The 19323-nt window shown below is 45.0% G+C and overlaps 1 protein-coding gene across 2 annotated transcripts in view; it reads right to left on the bottom strand.

Moving 5' to 3' along the window:
* LOC137564349 (ankyrin repeat and KH domain-containing protein 1-like) overlaps positions 1 to 19323 on the bottom strand; it is a 156317-nt gene that overhangs the window by 40668 nt on the left and 96326 nt on the right. For both annotated transcript variants that reach the window (XM_068278123.1, XM_068278124.1), the window contains exons 22-26: positions 18358 to 18520; positions 16198 to 16293; positions 15580 to 15696; positions 9256 to 9430; positions 3701 to 4145 (exon numbers count right to left, since the gene is read on the bottom strand). In XM_068278123.1, coding sequence (XP_068134224.1) covers positions 3701 to 4145; positions 9256 to 9430; positions 15580 to 15696; positions 16198 to 16293; positions 18358 to 18520 — 996 coding nt within the window. The remainder of the gene's footprint in view (positions 1 to 3700; positions 4146 to 9255; positions 9431 to 15579; positions 15697 to 16197; positions 16294 to 18357; positions 18521 to 19323) is intronic.

Genomic DNA, 19323 nt, shown 5'->3' with positions numbered 1-19323 from the left:
CCCCTAAAGGCCAATATTCAGTTATACATGTGCACTGTGGTCGCCAACCACTGAGCAGTGGATCAACTCACCAATGCGACGGCCAATTGCATTGTCTGACACTCCTCCGCCTGTCCCTCTTCTTGGATATGTTATCATGGCTGCAATCCCTGTTCTGCACAAGTGCAGCTGTATTGCACCTGTGTGAGTATGGCTGTGCCTGAGTAGTAAGCCGGAACCAGAGGTCTACAAAAGGGACACAGGAAGCCTTCTTCATAGGCAAGTACATGTTTTTCATTTTAGAATTAGGTGCCTTGGGTTTGCATTACCCAAGTACCAGCGGTCTCTACCCTCTTAAAAAATAAAATTTTCAGCCTTATTTCTTCTATCCTATAAGTTCCTATACCTGTTCTAATGTGGTCTGTGTTACTGCAGCCTTTTCTAGTTGCACAGTGGCTGTTTTATCTCTGTTATATGATCTAATCTTCTCTCTTCTGTCAGCTGAGGCTGGAATGTGTGAAATGTGCTGCACTGCTTGTCATTGGCAGAAGCTATACACACCCTCTCCAAGCTCTGTATGAGTCAGAGACTGAGCTACTCTCAAGCCTATCACACTCTAGTTAGAAGCCATGTCTTTGGTTTGTAAACACTGCCTAAAAATGGCAATTACAAGCCAGGATTGCAGCAGGGAGAGGCAGAAACAGCACAGAGGGGCCCAGGAGAACATAATGAACAGAATGGTATGTTTTTTTATTGTAAGCATTTTAGAGTACAGATTCTCTTTAACCTCCTTGGCGGTAACCCCGTGTGTGACACGGGGTAAGCCGCCGGAGGGTGCCGCTCAGGCCCTGCTGGGCCGATTTTCATAATTTTTGCTTTGCTGGACGCAGCTAGCACTTTGCTAGCTGCGCCAGCACTCTGATCGCCGCCGGCCCCTGCCCGATCGCCGCTATCTGCTGCGGCGCGGGCCCCCCCCCCCCTCCAGACCCCAGCGCTGCCTGGCCAATCAGTGCCAGGCAGCGCCGAGGGGTGGCCCGGGACTCCCAATGACGTCCCGACGTCAGTGACGTCGGTGACGTCATCCCGCCCCGTCGCCATGGCGACGGGGGAAGCCCTCCAGGTAATCCCGTTCTATGAACGGGATTTCCTGATCGGAGATCGCCGAAGGCGATCGAAGCGGGCGGGGGGATGCCGCTCAGCAGCGGCTATCATGTAGCGAGCCCTCGGCTCGCTACATGATAAAAAAAAAAAAAATTTAAAAAAAAACTGCTGCGCTCCCTCCTGGCGGTATTTTTCATACCGCCAAGGAGGTTAAGGAGCAGAGACCGCTGATACAAGAAATGGTGGAATGCCGAATCACCGCCGCAATCGCCATCTACCTCAGCCACCCACTCTGCAGTCTCTATGACTGCAGAGTTCCTGTGAGCCGGTCAGGAGCCGCTTTTATTGGCTCCTGACCCAGCCCATCAATGTAAGCCAATGGGAGCTGCTTAAGTTGATAGACCTGGTCAGGAGCCAATGAAAACGGCTCCTGGCCCGCTGCTCACAGGGCTCTGCTGTTGAGAGGGCAGAGCGAGTGACCTGCGGCGAAATCGTCCGGATTGTCGAGAACATGCGGCGTCTGTTTATTGAAACATACGTCATGGCAGCCAGATAGCCATCAAAACACGGCATAGATTTCAATTAGCGCGGTCGTTAAGTAGTTAAAGTAGACCTGAACTCCTGCACAGGGCAGAAGGAAAATGTAGAGAAATGCACCCTGTATGTATTTAGAGAGCTTAGCATGTTTAATTCCCTCTCATTTGTGTCTAATCACAAGCTGTAATTTGATCCTCCCGTGTCACAAGACTGCCTATGGCAGATAAGTCCATTTGAAAGCACAGGCTGTAGACAATATGTCTGCTCCTATGAATCAGGAAGAAGAAACTATGAAAATGTATTTTAGGATTTGTATCAGCTGAATAAAATACATGTTTGTTTAAAGGTTATTATGCTGTTGTGTATCTTTTAGGCCTCGTTCACATTTCTTTCCGTTCGTCTTAGCGTTTGTCGTTTTTGGAGTTTTTCTCCTCCCGGCGCTCAGATGGGCGCTGCGGTTTTTGTGAAGTGCTTCAATAAGCGCTTTTTCAGAGCGATTGCGTTTTTCACTCCCTGACGCAAATCAGGTAGTGAACTTTGACACGGAAAAGAATAAACACAATGTATTTATTCTTAAAAAATGCAAACGCAATTGCCGCACAAATCAATTGTGAGCGTTTTGCGTTTCTCCTACACCTTCCATTGAAGTAAAATCACCTCAAAAATGGTCCACGAATGCGTGTGGAAAAAGGCTGAAAACGAGCCCTTAGAGCAGAGAGGGGTTCTGAGTTCAGGTTCACTTTAACTCACAATTCTAAACCGTTACAAATTGCTGCTCGTTTACCATAGTGTCCATCAACTTCACTGGATCACATCAGCAGCAACTCTAACCAGGGATTGGTAGAAGCAACAACGCTCTGTTTGCTCTCATTGTTCTTTGCGCTTCATGCGCACAAAAGTCTGGTACAAGTGGCAACAAACCCATCACAAAAGCCTTGTACACACCTTCAATTATGATAGGCCAAAACCCCGACCACTTTTACCACCTGCTCATAGTATTTAACCACTTTACTCCCACTGGTGCGGATATCTCCGTCCCTTTTTCCATCCTTTCATCCCCAGGGACAGAGATATCCGCACCTCCCGCCCCCGCGCTCATGCATGATGCCGCCGCCGCCCGCACGGAGATCAATGAACGGGGAAAACGTTCCCGTTCGTTGATCTAAGCCCCCGCAATGATCGGCTGCTTCTATGAGAGAGCGCGATCATTGTGTTTTTTCCAGCCTCATGCTTCCTGCAAGCGTACCTCAGGACGCTTGCAGGTCGCATGAACAAAAAAAATCACTGTGGCCATCTTGTGGCCAAATAGTAAAACTACACCCTAAAGTATTTTTCATATACACATACATTAGTTTTACACAATAAATTAACTCATGACCTCCCACACTCCCCAATTTTTTTTTTTGTAATTAAAAAAAAAAATTACAATAAAAAAAACAAAAAACAAATAGTTACCTTAGGGACTGAACTTTTTAAATATTTATGTCAAGAGGGTATAACACTTACTTTATAAACTTTATAAACTATGGGCTTGTAATTAGGGCTGGATGCAAAATGAAAAAAAAGACACCTTTATTTCCAAATAAAATATTGGCGCCAAACGGTTTTATAACCGGGACAAATACATTTCATGGAGTTTAATTACAGTAGCATGCATTATTTAAAAACTATAATGGCCGAAAACTGAAACAATGATTTTTTCCCCACATTTTTTTCCTATTTTCCCATGAAAACATTTAGAATAAAATAATTCTTGGCATAATGTCCCACCTAAAGAAAGCCTAATTGGTGGCGGAAAAAATAAGATATAGTTCATTTTATTGCGATAAGTAATAATAAAGTTATAGACTAATGAATGGAAGGAGCGCTGAAAGGTAAAAATTGCTCTGGTGTTTCAGGGGTAAAACCCCTCAGTTGTGAAGTGGTTAATATCCGTTGATTCTCATATTACATGTAGATGATAAAATTGATCAGTTATTGGCCAATCACAATGGAAAGTGTGTAACCGGCTGAAGTATTGGTCATACTTGCATAGGAAAATCGATAAAGCTAGTAAAAGGTTTTATCACGTGAAGCCACAAACCTTGTTGAAAGCTTTGATACAGATGCTTTTGTCTTTTCTTCAGAAGTGTGCAGCAAAAACGAAGAGCTGCTTTTTCCTGCGGAAACATTTGTTTCGAAGCTGGTTCTACATTTCTGCGTGGGATCGCCGGTTCTGTTGTCGCTGTTGGAATAGTCCGCCGTGTTGTCGGAATCGCTGCTGCCGTTGACGCTGTCTCCCGCCGTAGTCTCACCGGTCAGCGAGGTTGCATCCACTTTTTGCTGTGCTGTAGATAAATGCTGGCTGAGCGTGATTACTGGAATATCTGACGAAGTCTCTTTGGTTTTGTTTTTCTTATTTTGTAGAGCTGCGCTAGGTGTGATTATTTTGCCTCTTTTGCCAAAGGCATTGGTGAAAGTAGGAGATGACGCAGAGATGCCAATTGTGGTGGTGGTTGTCGCACTGGGTGGCTCCATAAGGGCATCATCTGAAAGGAAAGGGGGGAGAAGACATTCTTAGTTTCTTCCTTCTAATAAACTTACAGGCTTTTAAAGAGAAACCGTGACCAAGAATTGAACTTCATCCCAATCAGTAGCTGATACCCCCTTTTACATGAGAAATCTATTCCTTTTCTTAAATGGATCAGGGGGCGCTGTATGGCTAATATTGTGGTGAAACCCCTCCCACAGTGTGATGTCAGAGCTTCCTGTCTGTGAACCTTGTTGCATTGTGGGAAATAGCTGTTTACAGCTGTTTCCAACTGCCAAAAAAAGCAAGCAGGTTCTACTTCCAGTGTCATCACCTGCCAGCAGTAAAAATGTCACCATGTGATAAATGTCAGAATGTAATTCAGGGAGAGGAACATTTTTACAATGTGCAAACACTGACTACATCATGTATACATAATTATTGTAAAAATGAAGCCTTTTTTATTACATTATTTTCACTGGAGTTCCTCTTTAAATGGCATTAGACAATGCAAACAATGTTACAAAATCTAAACTTCCTCATCATAATTTGTGGTAAACGTGGCGACATTTATTGATTTTTCCCATCTATTCAATCACTCTGATCAAACGATTTTCAGCCAAAATCAATTAGGATAATTCCATAGGATGGAAGATATTGATCAGTGGTGGGTCAGGAGTGGCCGCGGTTCGAGGGCCCATAACGTTGCACTGCTGATCTATTTGGCCGCAGTAGTGTCTGAGTAACACCAGAAACAAGCATGCAGCTAATGTAGACAGATCTGACAATAATGTCAGAAACACCTGACCTTCATGCTTGTTCAAGGGCTATGGCTAAAATTATTACAGGTAGAGAATCAGCAGGATAGCCAGGCAACTGGCATTGCTTATAAGGAAATAAATATGGCAGCCTTCATATCCCTCTCGCTAGTTTTTCCTTCAAAACCTTTCTTGCTACTGAGCATTAAAGTGATATGGATGTTTTCTTTTGAACAATACCAGTTGCTGGCAGTCCTGCTGACCTTTGGCTGCAGTAGTGGCTGAATCACACACCTAGAACAAGCATGCAGCTAATCCAGTCTGATTTCAGTCAGAGCACCTGATCTGCATGCTTGTTGAGGGGCTGTGGCTAAAAGTATTAGAGAGACAGGATCAGCAGGAGAGTCGGGCAAAAAAATCCATATCCTTCTCAGTTTAGGTTCCCTTTAAGAAATTGTGGCTTCCTGCATGTAAGAGGTTGTTGTTTACATGATTTTTTTTTTTAATGATTAACCGTTTTTAGTCAACACCAAAGCAAACGAGCAAACATTGGGTAATTAATGTACCTCTAATTGCCATAATGATATATATAATGATATTATATACTAGCAAATGAGCAAGATGTCAAGAAAATACAAAAAATCTTTATTATAAAGCCAACTACAAGATTAAGAACAATTAAAAACAAGGCAGCCAGACCTGGGCCACAAGCCCCTAATAATATAATAATGTATATAAACTCTGCATGTGGAAAATTATTATTGATGCATATGGCTCACTCAGGAGTCTCTGCGAAAAAATGTATAAACCAGCCAATGAGGTAGATCAGTGAAAAGTACAAAAGGCTAAGGATGAAATGAGGGAATATATCCCATAAGGGGCACGCAGTGAATAATGTGCGCTGCCTACGCCGTCCGACTAGTTCCCTCGCAGCTTCGGCGGAACTAGTCGGAAGGCGTAGGCAGCGCCCGAGCAGCCAGCCCTGTGACCTTCTATTTGATTACATTAGGTGAGCCCTGCGCTGCTATTCTTTTCTTGCTACTATTATTTTTTTTGCACATTATTCACTGCGTACCCCTTATGGGATATATTCCCTCTTTTCATCCTTAGCCTTTTGTACTTTTCACTGATCTACCTCATTTTTCTCTACCTCACCTCCATTGGTCTATTGATTCTTTATCCATTGTTATCCTATTGTATTGTTGATTTGCACTTGCACCTTATATTTATTAGTGGTAATTGAGAAGATATATATTATATCTGTGTATGTATGTGGCCCTCCAGGGATTCTCTCTGCAATACAGTTCCACGCAGAACTACTGCGCCTGCGCAGTACAGCCTGGAGGACGTCCGATGAAGTCAGCGCGCCCGCGTGGGATGCAGAAGAGCCCGTCCTTGGAGCGCAGAAGAGCCTGACCTGGCAGCCGGCCTGGCCAGGTCAGGTCGGCCACCGAAGACGACCGGAAGCCTCTGGAGCGGCGGCGAGGGCACCTCCTGCCTTCCACGGGCTGGAGGAAGCCCCAGGGAAGTGGATATGGATTTTTATTTTTTTAAAGGTTTCCCTGAACCTTCCCTTTAATGGGGCCTCTTGGAAGACAGACAATATTAGCAATGTGGCAAGACACTTCAGGGAAAGACATGGTGGTGACATGAGGGGCTTTACGTTTCAGGGGATTGAGAGGGTTACTGCTTCCTTTAGACGAGGTGACCTATATAAGAAATTACGAACAAGGGAGGCTTACTGGATTCTACAGATGGGCACCAGGGAACCAATAGGCTTGAATGCCAGGTGGGATATTAATATCGTTTTAACTTTTGATAACTTTGCAAATTTGTATTTTTGTATTTTAGTTATTGTATTTCTTGTCATTTTGTGCATAGAAATATTGTGATGGTGTATCTATATACATCCCTGCAGTTTTACAGTCCTGCACCTTTAAAACCCAATCAAGGTCGACTTTCTATGATCTCAAGAGTATACACCTTTAGGGGCGGGTCTGGGAGTATATATGGTCCACCAAGATGTCAGTGTGTTCAGGCTATGAGTAAGGATATGATCCAAAACATGTCAGCCTTTTTACTGCTTTTGTGAGTTGGATTCAATAAAAACCCTTGGACTTTACCCGCGGGTGTGCGGATTTCATCTTCCTTGTGTCCTGATCTGCCGCATTGGCTTCCAGCACCTTGCTTAACCACTTGTCGACCGCACGCTTATACCGTGCGTCGGCAAAGTGGCAGCTGCAGGACCAGCGACGCAGTACTGCGTCGCCAGCTGCAGGCTGATTAATCAGGACCTGTCAAATCACGGCGGGGGGCTCCGTGAATAGCCTGCGGGCCGCCGATGGCGGCTCGCAGGATAAATGTAAACACAAGCGGAAATAATCCACTTTGTTTACATTGTACGGCGCTGCTGCGCAGCAGCGCCGTAAGGCAGATCGGCGATCCCCGGCCAATCAGCGGCCGGGGATCGCCGCCATGTGACAGGGGACGTCCTGTCACAGGCTGCACAGGACGGATAGCGTCCTGTGCAGCCCCGATCACCGGATGGACAGGTAGGAGAGGGAGGGGGGGGGGGGGGGGGTGAATGTCGCCGCGGAGAGGGGCTCTGAGGTGCCCCCCCCCCCGCCAGCCACACGCAGGCAGGAGAGATCGGACCCCCCCAGCACATCATCCCCCTAGTGGGGAAAAAAGGGGGGTGATCTGATCTCTCTGCCTGCTACCTGATCTGTGCTGGGGGCTGTAGAGCCCACCCAGCACAGATCACATAATTCAATGCTGGTCCTTAAGGGGGGGGGGGGTAAAGGGTGGGTCCTCAAGTGGTTAAGGTAACTGAGGTGGAGCGGTCTTATCTACTGTATAGTGCAAACAGTGATGCATACTTTTCATTCACTAGGCTTTACTATACGCGACACCAAAACAAGTCTTATAACAAGCGGTGTGACTTTACTGTTACTATTTATAGGGAATGCAACGCAACTCCCACTGTGAACACAGCCTAAGACTTTTTTTTTAATTTTACTTTAACTACCTATCAGTTGCAAGAAAATGTTTTATCAACTTTTGTAGCTATTCAGAATGGTGAATTAAGCCATAATGTTATAACAACTTTGCTGCATGCTGCTTCTGATTTGCCCTCTCTGTTGTGTAATAGTCTTGATAAAAGACTAAAAAAAAATGGTGAGCCAAGTCTTTTATGGCATTTATCTCGCTCTCTTTGGAAACGTTCAAATTTTTTTTTTTTGGGACATCGCACACATTCCTTTGCTAAAAATGTCCGTTTTTCCCCAGCAAATGTTAAAAAAAAAAAAAAAAAAAATGGGAGCGGTGTCTAAAAGAAAAGCTGACAGCATGTTGCTATTTTTCAATTACATGTGAACAGGCCCATTGGCATATATGGAATATCAGTTTTAATTTGTATTGCGAGAAACCATGTGCACATCTATCAAGTGTGTCCCCTGCCTGACTTTAAACGTAAAGCCATCAGCTGTATTCTGAAAAAAAGAACATTACTACCTTGAATTAACCTCCCTGGCGGTAGGATTACTTTAGGATTTTAGGGCCTGAAAGCAGTACAATTTTTTTTTCACAAGCTTTTAGGCCTGGTGCACACCAGAGGAGTTTTTCTGAGCGTTTTGAGTTTTTAAATTTGCTGCTAATGTTATCCTATGTGTCTGTGCACACTGGAGTAATGAGGTTTTGTAAAAAGCCCCATAGCATTACATTGGGAAGAGCTTTTAGAGGTTTCAAAAGCTCTTCCCAATGTAATGCTATGGGTTTTTTTTTTACAAAACCTCATTGCTCCAGTGTGCACAGACACATAGGATAACATTAGCAGCAGACTTAAAAACTCAAAACGCTCAGAAAAACTCCTTAGAATGTAAAAGCAGGGGAAAAAATCAGGCTGCTAGAGAGATTTTCAGCATCCCAGCACATTACTCATCTCCCTGGAATCCAGCGCTGTAATTCTCCCTCCATCCTTTGCGTGGCGCTCTACTCCTATAGTGAGATCAGCCTCTGTCGTCAAGACGACAGACGGCCAATCTCACCAGAGGGATCGAGAGCCTCCAAGGACCAGAAGAAGAATGGCTGCCAGCGTCTGGATCTCTGGGAAGGCGAGTTGAAACGCCAAACTGTCTCTGCATACCACCTGGTGGCTACCTCGAGTCAGATTCAGGATTACCACTCTTTGCATTTTTTTTCACTCCGAGCTTGGTTACCACCAAGGAGGTTAAACGATAGAACGCTATTGAACGAGTAGTTTGTATTAATTTCTATCAATATTCCAATTACAGAATCGGCTTAGCTACGTATGGGTAAATGGAAACATTAGAAGTTTTCAAATTTCACAAAAAGCCCCGGAAGATTTCTTACCATCATCATCGTCATCATCCTGGGCATCATCAATGAGCAAGTTACCGGCCTCAGGAGACCTGCCATCTTCATCATCGTCAACTTTCTTTTTTTGCTCCTCTTTTTTCTTTTTCCTTTTCTCCTTTCTTTTCTCTCTTTTAGCAGCAAGAGCTTGCTTCCGACTTTCTTCCCTTGACTGAGTTAAAAATCAAAATAATACATTGTTATGTATGGGCACACCCAAAAAAAAACTGGCGCACAAATAGCACACAAAAGCCAACATATCTAGGATTTGTGAGGGATAATGCGCAAGACCAAGTTAAAAATGTATACAAATATTACAAGGGTTCTCTTTAGATCACTGGAGGACACAGTGTTACACTTAGCATAGAACCATAGAAGGTTAGAACCTAAGAAGGCAGCTCTGCCCCCCTTATTAGAACTCTCCTACCTCAAGCAATGTGTAAAAGTGTTACATAAATTGCAGCAGTGAGTTTGAGAACTGAACGCTAATGTGTACACATGTAAAAAGGTCTACATTTTTAGCCTGTAAAGCGCGTATGTTCAAGGTAACGTGAATGTGTCTGGTGGGAATGGGTCATTAAAGGGAGCCTGAGGCGAGTCTCATATTCCATACTTACCTGAGGCTAGCCCCCTTAGAGCTGCTCGTCCCTCACCGTCTCCACGGGAGGCTCCTGTGCCTGGTAATCCAGCCAGAAACGCTTCCATGTAGCACTACCGTCCCTTAGAGCGTTCTGTGACTGCCCAGTACTACTGCGCAGGCTGCTCCCAGGGATGGGAGCAAGATGATGGAGCGCACTTGGCCAAGCATGCGTGACTCGGACAGGCTTTCTGGCTGAATTGCTGGGGACCGGAGCCACCCAGGGAGACGGCGAGGGATCAGCGGCCCTGAGGGGGCTTAAGGAAGCCCCAGGTAAGTATGGTACCTGAGACGCTTCTGAGCTGACCTGAGCTGTAAATCCTGATGTAACAAATCTTAAGTGCTTTCACAATATGCTCCAGATTTGAAGCTGCCTTATCCCTTCTCAATTTTCTCAGATTTCATAGTTTTTTTAAGCTGGTAAAGAAAAAAAAATCTGAATAGGCAAGAGAGCCACCAAATGTTTACAATATACAGTTTAGCCCAAAGTCCCACAATTACAACAGTAAAAATAAAGTTGTTTCCCTTCTTCAACTGGAGGAAACAATTTCCAGGGGTAGTAGACCTGAGGTATAGGACCAGCATTAGGCTCCATAACACAGAGGCGGGGAACCAGAGTACATCTCATCTCTATTAAACCAGTTTTCAGGGGCGTAACTAGACATCACTGGGCCCCCCCTGCAAAACTTTAGATGGGGCACCCTTCCCCTGCACACTTAATAGGGACAGTCTACATATTTTTGTCTACAAAACTTTGTATAATTCACTATCAGTGGCTGAGCAGATGCAGTCAGAACAATTGTGCACAGAGCAGAAAGTTTTATTTCTCTCCTTGTCCTTATGGCGGGTACACACTGAGATCGTCTGGCCGATTTACTGTCAGATCGATTATTTCCAATATGTTCGATTTGCTTTCCGATCGATTTCCGAGCATTTTCCAATTGATTTCCTATTAAACTGAATGGAAATCGATCGGAAAATGCTCGGAAATCGGAAAATGCTCGGAAAACAAATCAGACATGTTGGGAATAATCGATCTGACAGTAAATCGAACAGAAAATCTCAGTGTGTACCCAGCATTAGTTGTCAGCCTCTTAGAACACCCCCGGCTTCTGCCTCCCTAGCAAGGTCTATTGTTACGCCCCTGCCCATTTTAGATGCCCATTATGTGCACTAGATGAAAGATCTCTTAAAGTGAACCTAAGGGCAACAACAAAAAAAAAAAAAAAGAGATTAACTCACCTGGGGCTTCCCTCAGCCCCCTGCAGCCGATCGGTGCCCTCGCAGCTCCGGTCCGATGCTTCTGGACCCGCCTCAATAGCAGCATAGGGGGCGATATACAGGCTGGGAACGCGAAGAATCACTCGCGTTCCCATGCCTGTCGGCCGGTGACGGCCAAACCAGAAATGTTCGCCGGCGGGTCCTGGGCCATCGGAGTGGAGCTGCGAGGGCACCGATTGTCTGCAGGGGGCTGAGGGAAGCCCCAGGTGAGTTAATCTCTTTTTTTTTTTGACTTTAGGTTATCTTTAACATACCATTAGAAAAGCTTACTATTTGGGTCAAGCAAGGACCAACTGGAGTAAAATCTGGGTACATCCAACAAGTCTGGAATGGATTCAGCCTGCACGTTGGTATCAGACTATCCAACACAGCAATATTTAGATACAGTGTAACATGAAGATAAATAATTATAAACGAAGTGCAGCAACATTAAGGCACAGAGAATCATAACTATTTGCAAAAATACACAGCAGAGAAATGAGCGGTGGATAGACAGAAAAAACAAGCTACTTCGTTAGAGTTCTTTAACTCAGAAGGTACGCATAAATACTAATTATAGGTGCCTTCTGAGTTAGTGCCCTTTTCCACTGAGAAGCGCAATCGCAGTCACGCAACCCACAATTTCCACTACACACGATTACGCAGTATAGCTGCCAGGAACTGAGCGCAATGATAATCAGGCAGCCAGAAGATTGTAATCAGTAAGAAACGACGCGCACTAGTAGGAAGTGAGCACCGCGATTCACATGTTACCACAGTGCTCATCGTTATCTGCAAAATGACTGCGATCCGCTTTTTGATCAGGACCGCAGCTAGTAGATATGGGCCCTTAAATAACTCCTGCCCGAACCTGCGTGCCTTCACTTGATCCGTGCTGTATGTGGTCCCAGCTTTATTGAAGCCCGTGTTCCCTGTATGCTCTGCCATATGACCGCTAATACAGACAGAAGCTTCAACAAAGCCGAAGAAACCCCCCCACACACATATATATTATATACCGTATATACTCGCATACAAGCCGAATTTTTGACCCCCAAAAAGGGGGCCAAAAGTTGGGGGTTCGGCTTGTATGCGAGTCATGGTGGTCCGCGGGTCCCCCCCTCTGCTGGTCCGCGGGTCCCCCGCTCCCCCCATGGCCCCCGCCGCCGCTATTACCTGGCTGCATCTTCTATTTCAATCTCCGTTCTTGTAAACATTCAGAGCAGCGCGCCCGGCGCTGCTACTGTGACGAGGCAGGAAAGAGCGTCCTGTTACTATGGGAACCGCTCTTTCCTGGCTCGCCGCTCGTCACAGTAGCAGCGCCGGGCGCGCTGCTCTGAATGTTTACAAGAACGGAGATTGAAATAGAAGATGCAGCCAGGTAATAGCGGCGGCGGCCATGGGGAGCGGGGACTGGCTAAACTGGGGCACGTAACTAGCTTTACTGAGCGCTATACTAGCTAAACTGGGGCGCTATACTAGCTATACTGAGCGCTATACTAGCTAAACTGGGGCGCTATACTAGCTATACTGAGCGCTATACTAGCTAAACTGGGGCACTATACTAGCTAAACTGAGGCACTATACTAGCTATACTGAGCACTATACTAGCTAAACTGGGGCACTATACTAGCTAAACTGGGGCACTATACTAGCTATACTGAGCACTATACTAGCTATACTGGGGCACTATACTAGCTATACTGACCACTATACTAGCTATACTGGGGCACTTTACTAGCTATACTGAGCACTATACTAGCTATACTGAGCACTATACTAGCTAAACTGGGGCACTATACTGAGCACTATACTAGCTATACTGAGCACTATACTAGCTAAACTGGGGCACTATACTAGCTATACTGAGCACTATACTAGCTATACTGAGCACTATACTGAGCACTATACTAGCTAAACTGGGGCACTTTACTAGCTATACTAAGCACTATACTAGCTGTACTGGGCAGTATACTAGCTAAACTGGGGCACTTTACTAGCTATACTGAGCACTATACTAGCTATACTGAGCACTATTCTAGCTATACTGGGCACTATACTAGCTATACTGGGGCACTACCTACCCATACTGGACACTTTACTAGCTATACTAAGACACACTCGGGGAATAAGGCGGCCAGCATTTCCTACCCCCGGCTTATATGGGGGTCAATCATTTCCCCCTGGTTTTTCAGGGAAAAGTTGGGGGGTCGGCTTATATGCGGGTCGGCTTATATGCGAGTATATACGGTATACACTGTACATGTATATTTACTCACACGCTTGTAGCAGGCAACCGGGGCAGATTTTATATGTGCCACCTTGTATACATACACACACACACACACACACACACACACACACACACACACACACACACACACACACACACACACACACACACACACGTGTGTACATAAAACCATGTATTTTTAACCATTTGGCGACCGGCTACCTAACCCCACCTCTTAAAGGGACTCCGAGCCGTGCAAAAACTATGGAAAGATGCATATCATTTTAGAGCTCTCTTTCTCCTCTTTCCAATGATATATAAACCGCCACCATACGCCTTTTAGTTTTCGCTATTTTTCGCGATTTAAATTGCCGTGGCCGCGATTTCGATCGCAAAAATAGAGAAAATTAAAAGGCATAGGGCGACGATTTAGGTGTCATCAGAAAGAGGAGAAAGAGAGCTTTAAAATGATATCCATCTTTCCATAGTTACATTGTATTACACAGCAGCTCCATTCAGCAGAAAAAGTCTCCCTGTGTAATACAAGTAACTATGGAAAGATGGATATCATTTTAAAGCTCTTTCTCCTCTTTCTGACACCTAAATAGTCGCCTTACGCCTTTTAGTTTTCTTTATTTTCGCGATCGAAAATCGCGAAAACTAAAAGGCGTAGGGCAGCGATTTATATATCATTGGAAAGAGGAGAAAGATAGCTTTAAAATGATATGCATCTTTCCATAGTTTCTGCACTGCTCGGAGTCCCTTTAAAGCGGATCCAAGATGTAAAACTAACTATGACAAGTAACTTCTCTATATAGATTATCTAAAGTTTAGATAGTTAACACAGCAAATTTAGCTGCAAACAGCTTCAAAAGTTTATGATTATTTATTCCTGTGATACAATGAGGGCAGCCATGTTCTGTTTGTCACAGGCTGAGGGGTGGAGATGCTATCAGCTTGCCTGTGTGTAAATTCAGTCCCCTCTCCTCCTCCACTCTCTGCCTCTGAAATCAATGGCTAGTAACCTCCTCCTGCCCAGACTGAGCTCCCATAAGCCCTTGCTACAATGGAGCTGTGGGTGAGGCTTGTTTAGTTAGAGAATTAGAGTATTAAAACAAAAAAAAACAAAAAAGTATTTGGCTTAAGGAACGCCCTATAAACTATATGAAAGGAACACAATTCACTGTAAGGACCAGGCATTTACAGTGTGTGTGTGTGTGTGTACGTGTGTGTGTGTACGTGTGTGTGTGTACGTGTGTGTGTGTACATGTGTACGTGTGTGTGTGTGTACGTGTGTGTGTGTACGTGTGTACGTGTGTACGTGTGTGTACGTGTGTACGTGTGTGTGTGTGTGTACGTGTGTGTGTGTACGTGTGTGTGTGTACGTGTGCGTACGTGTGCGTACGTGTGTGTGTGTGTACGTGTGCGTACGTGTGTGTGTGTACGTGTGTACACGTGTGTACGTGTGTGTGCGTTAGTGTGTGTGTGCGTTAGTGTGTGTGCGTTAGTGTGTGTGTGTGTGTGTGTGCGTTAGTGTGTGTGTGCGTTAGTGTGTGTGTGTGTGTGTGTGTGCGTTAGTGTGTGTGTGTGTGCGTTAGTGTGTGTGTGTGTGCGTTAGTGTGTGTGTGTTAGTGTGTGTGTGTGCGTTAGTGTGTGTGTGTGTGTGTGTTAGTGTGTGTGTGTGCGTTAGTGTGTGTGTGCGTTAGTGTGTGTGTGTGTGTGTGTGTGCGTTAGTGTGTGTGTGTGCGTGCGTTAGTGTGTGTGTGTGTGTTAGTGTGTGTGTGTGTTAGTGTGTGTGTGTGTGCGTTAGTGTGTGTGTGCGTTAGTGTGTGTGTACACGTGTGTGTGTGTGTACACGTGTGTGTGTGTGTACACGTGTGTGTGTGTGTACATGTGTGTACATGTGTGTACATGTGTGTGTGTACAAGTGTGTGTGTGTACGTGTGTGTACGTACGTGTGTGTGTGTGTGTCTCCAGCGATGAGCCGATGTGGACCCCTCCCGCTCCGGCATCTCCGCTCATACTGACGCTAAGTTCCGGGTAGCGGCTTGATGGATGTCATCTAGCCGGGACCCAGTACTTACGTCAGAGAAAGCGGAGAGGCCGACGTAGAGTCTAGGTCCAGTCAGAGAGGCAGCACCACCTGCTGGACGTAGATTTGTACTGCGTCGGTCCCCAAAAGGTTAAATACCTTCTCAAGGTCAAGCTCTTTGAGTAGAATGCTGGCATTCTTATTTGCTTTTGCGGCTTGCTGGTCCTTTGCTTTCACAATAGTTTCCATGCACTGGTGGCACTTCTTCAAAAGATCCTGAAAAATGAAAGAATATATCAGAACAGAGATAAGAACTGAATGGGTGTGCATAGTCATCTTCACACACCTACAGCACAAATACGCTACGCTTATATCAGGAACCTGCTGTCTACTGAAAACCCAACTTAACCCAACATTGGGAAAATCCAATTGGTCATCACCTTTTCAAAATAAACTTCAAAAAGTACTTCATTTTATTTTCCTATACAAAATGTTTTATTTACTGTATCCCCGAGTCATTGGTGGATTTACACTATTTCTTAGTAGGTGAGAACTCTGCTCCTCAGACAGGAACACAAACTCCTTGTGAGGTTTTCAACATTTTCCACATTTTGAGAAGCAGAAACCCTTTGGAGTTCAGATCTCATGTATACAGAGGAAACTCAATGTATTCCATGCACCTTATTTGTTCTACAGCAGTATGGCCTGAGTGCTGTGTAATGGTGAAATTAGGAGTTTTAAACTTTATGTAGCTATAGCAGGAAAAACAATATTTACCTTATCGGTTATTGTAGCGATGTATCTCATGCACTCCGTGTCCGATGGAAACTGATTTACTTGCTTTACCAAGTACTGTACAACCTTGAGATGGCCCTTCAAGAAAGAAAAGTCAAAATGTGATAAATCCAACATAAATGCACATTAAAGCATTTGCAAGCAGTGAATATTTTTCAAGCAGGAGTTGAAATGCTCCGCAATACAAACAAAAAAAATTAAGGATGGCAGCATCCCTATTTTTTGTGTTCGGTACAGTTTAAAACCTGTTTGATTCTACATTGAAAGACTTTAGTTAAAGTTGGTCATGCATCTAGGGATTTTGCCGCCTGATCAACCATCCGATTTGATAATTTTATCTAATCTGATGAATATCAGTCCCGCAATAAGCTTGCCTGATTGAATATTTGACTGATTCTGAGAAAGCTGGAAAATCTTATGCTGGGTACACGGTACGATTTTCCGTGCGATCCGATTGATAAAATACCTCATGTCAGATATTCCTCACCATCAATTCTGCGCTCGATTTCTCATAGAAGTGAATGGAAAAAGATAAGAGAACGAGCGAATATAAGAGAATTAAGTGCAGAATCCAGCGGAAAAAACAATCGGGTCGGAAAATCGTACCATGTGTACCCAGCATTAGTCTGCCGTAGTCTGCGGGGTGTAGTGGTGCCAGCGTGATGAATGCAATGGAACCCCCAGCGGCTGTCCCTCCAAATTTAAAATGTCCCCACCCGCTGCCTGTGCAAATCGCACCTGTCCAGCTGCCGCGCTCCCAGTCTCCACTGAACGTGTGGGATATCACAAACCCTCCAGGTGGTGATCCTCGGCGCTCAGGGCAGACAGCGGAGAAGACCGGGAGTCTGTAGGTGAAATTACAATGTACAGACACCGGAGGGGACATTAACATTTGTTGTGAAGCAGGCGTAAATCTCCCAGACAAGTAAAATCGGCAGCACCGCGAGGCTGATTCCCGAGAGATTTCATGCTGAAATTGATCAGGAATCGGCCTGTAGTGTATGGGCAGCTAACAGACCTCTCCGATCAGATTCAATGGGAGAGAGATCTGTCTCTCGGCCGATCTGCTCATACATCGCAACATGTATGGGCAACCTTAAGAGACCCGTGGACAAACCTCTCATCCATAACTACATTAATGTTCACAGTTGACTCGCCTTTTTCCCCAACTAGTACAACCAGGGAATGATACTCCTTTTCAGCCAAGAGAAACCGTCTACACGCATTTATACGGTCACCCTTAAAAATAATGGCACTGTATGCAGTAATGAACACTTATGATCAACTGGCTTAAAAAGAGAGTCCTAATTAAAAGAAAACCCCTCTGGGGGATACTTACCTCAGGAGGGGGAAGCCCCAGGGTCCTAATGAGGCTTCCCCGCCCTCTGAAGTTTGGAGGAATCCAGCGCTAGCTCCCCCCCCCTAAACACCCGACAAGCAAAGATTTACCTCTCCGCGACCTTGTGCAAATGCACTAGTGGCTCTTCGTTCAGGCTAGGCAGAAATAGCCGAGCCCGATCGTCTCCACTCTACTGTGCATGCGTAAAGGACTCGGGCCTGCGCAGTAGAGCAGATATGATCGGGTTCGGCTATTTCCACATTACCCAAATGAAGAGCAGTCAGTGTGCCTGCGCAGGATCGCGGTAGGTAAATATTTACCTCGCCTCAGTTCGGGGGGCTGCAGCGCTGGATTGCCAGGACACCAGAGGACGGGCTCTCCCTCCCGAGGCAAGTATCCCCCAGAGGTTTTTAATTTATTTTTTTATTTTTTATTACAGATCCTGCGCAGTACAGCCTGGAGGACGTTCGATGACGTCAGAGAGACCAAGTGAGACGCACGTTGGAGCGCACAAGAGCCCGACCTGGAAGCCGGCCTGGCCAGGTGAGCCGCGGGAGAAGACCGGGAGCCTCCGGAGCGGCGTCGAGGGCACGTCCTGCCTGCCACGGGCTGGAGGAAGCCCCAGGTAAGTAGACTAATATATATATTTTTTTTTTTTTAAGTACTCCGTGGATCTTCCTTTTAACAATCCTCCAAGGATTATCTTAGAGGCCGTTGGTTACTGATCGTCACAAGTAATGAAATGTAAATCACAAGAAAGCTAGGCAATGAAATCCCAACTTCAAACAAGTCAAACATTTTACCTTCCGAAATGCTGACATTAAGGGGGTTATTTTACGATTGTCTGCAGCATCCACATCAGCAGCAGCCTGAACAAGCAGCTGGACGACGTCAAAATGTCCACCGTTTGCTGCAAGCCAAATAGGCGTGTTTCCTTTCTTATTTCGCACATCAATATGTGAACCCCTGAAAAAAACAGAATTATTTACATTTTAAATCATGAAAATAGCTTCCCAATACACTTGTATTATCCAAGTCTTCAGCAATGTTTTTAATACCATATGCAATAGGTCAACTTCTGTTTTCTATTCAGAGAAACAATGAAGTACTGCATAACATATTGAAACTATTGTGTTTTATCTCCTTGCATACCAGTAGTCTCTGGCCCCTTGAGGACCAGAGAAAGCTGGTACTTGAGATAAAAGTCTTCGGAAAAAGCAAGATCACAGACCAATGTTACCCCCTTCCATGTAGTATGAGAGCCATACTCTACACAGTCTATTCTATGGAGCTGAACTCCCCATCAGATAAAATCTTTGCAAGTTGCTGCACACACAGATGCTGTACACACTCCAAAGATCATTATCTGCTAAAGATCTGTTCCTGCAAAATATCCATTCCTGCAAAATGCATTCATAGTCTGAGATCTGCAGATCATCATACACACCTTGTTTAACAGACTTCATCTGCATATCTGGCAGTAATCTGCAGATCTGAAAATCCATCCTGGTGGATCTGATCTGCAGATGATCTGCAAATGATTGTCTGTTAAACCAAGTGTGTATGAGGATCTGCAGATATCATAGACTATGAATGCATTTTTCAGGAATGGATCTTTTGCAGGAACAGATCTTTTGCAGATAATGATCTTTTGAGTGTGTACGGGCATCTTTGTGTGCAGCATCCTGCAAAGATTTTATTTGATGGGGAGTTCAGCTCCATAGAATAGACTGTGTAGAGTATGGCTCTCATACTACATGGAAGGGGGT

This window comes from Hyperolius riggenbachi, chromosome 3, assembly GCF_040937935.1.
Source record: "Hyperolius riggenbachi isolate aHypRig1 chromosome 3, aHypRig1.pri, whole genome shotgun sequence".
NCBI classification, from domain to species: Eukaryota; Metazoa; Chordata; class Amphibia; order Anura; family Hyperoliidae; genus Hyperolius; species Hyperolius riggenbachi.
Note: the sequence above shows the minus strand (reverse complement) of the source record. Positions and strands in the feature narration are given on the sequence as shown.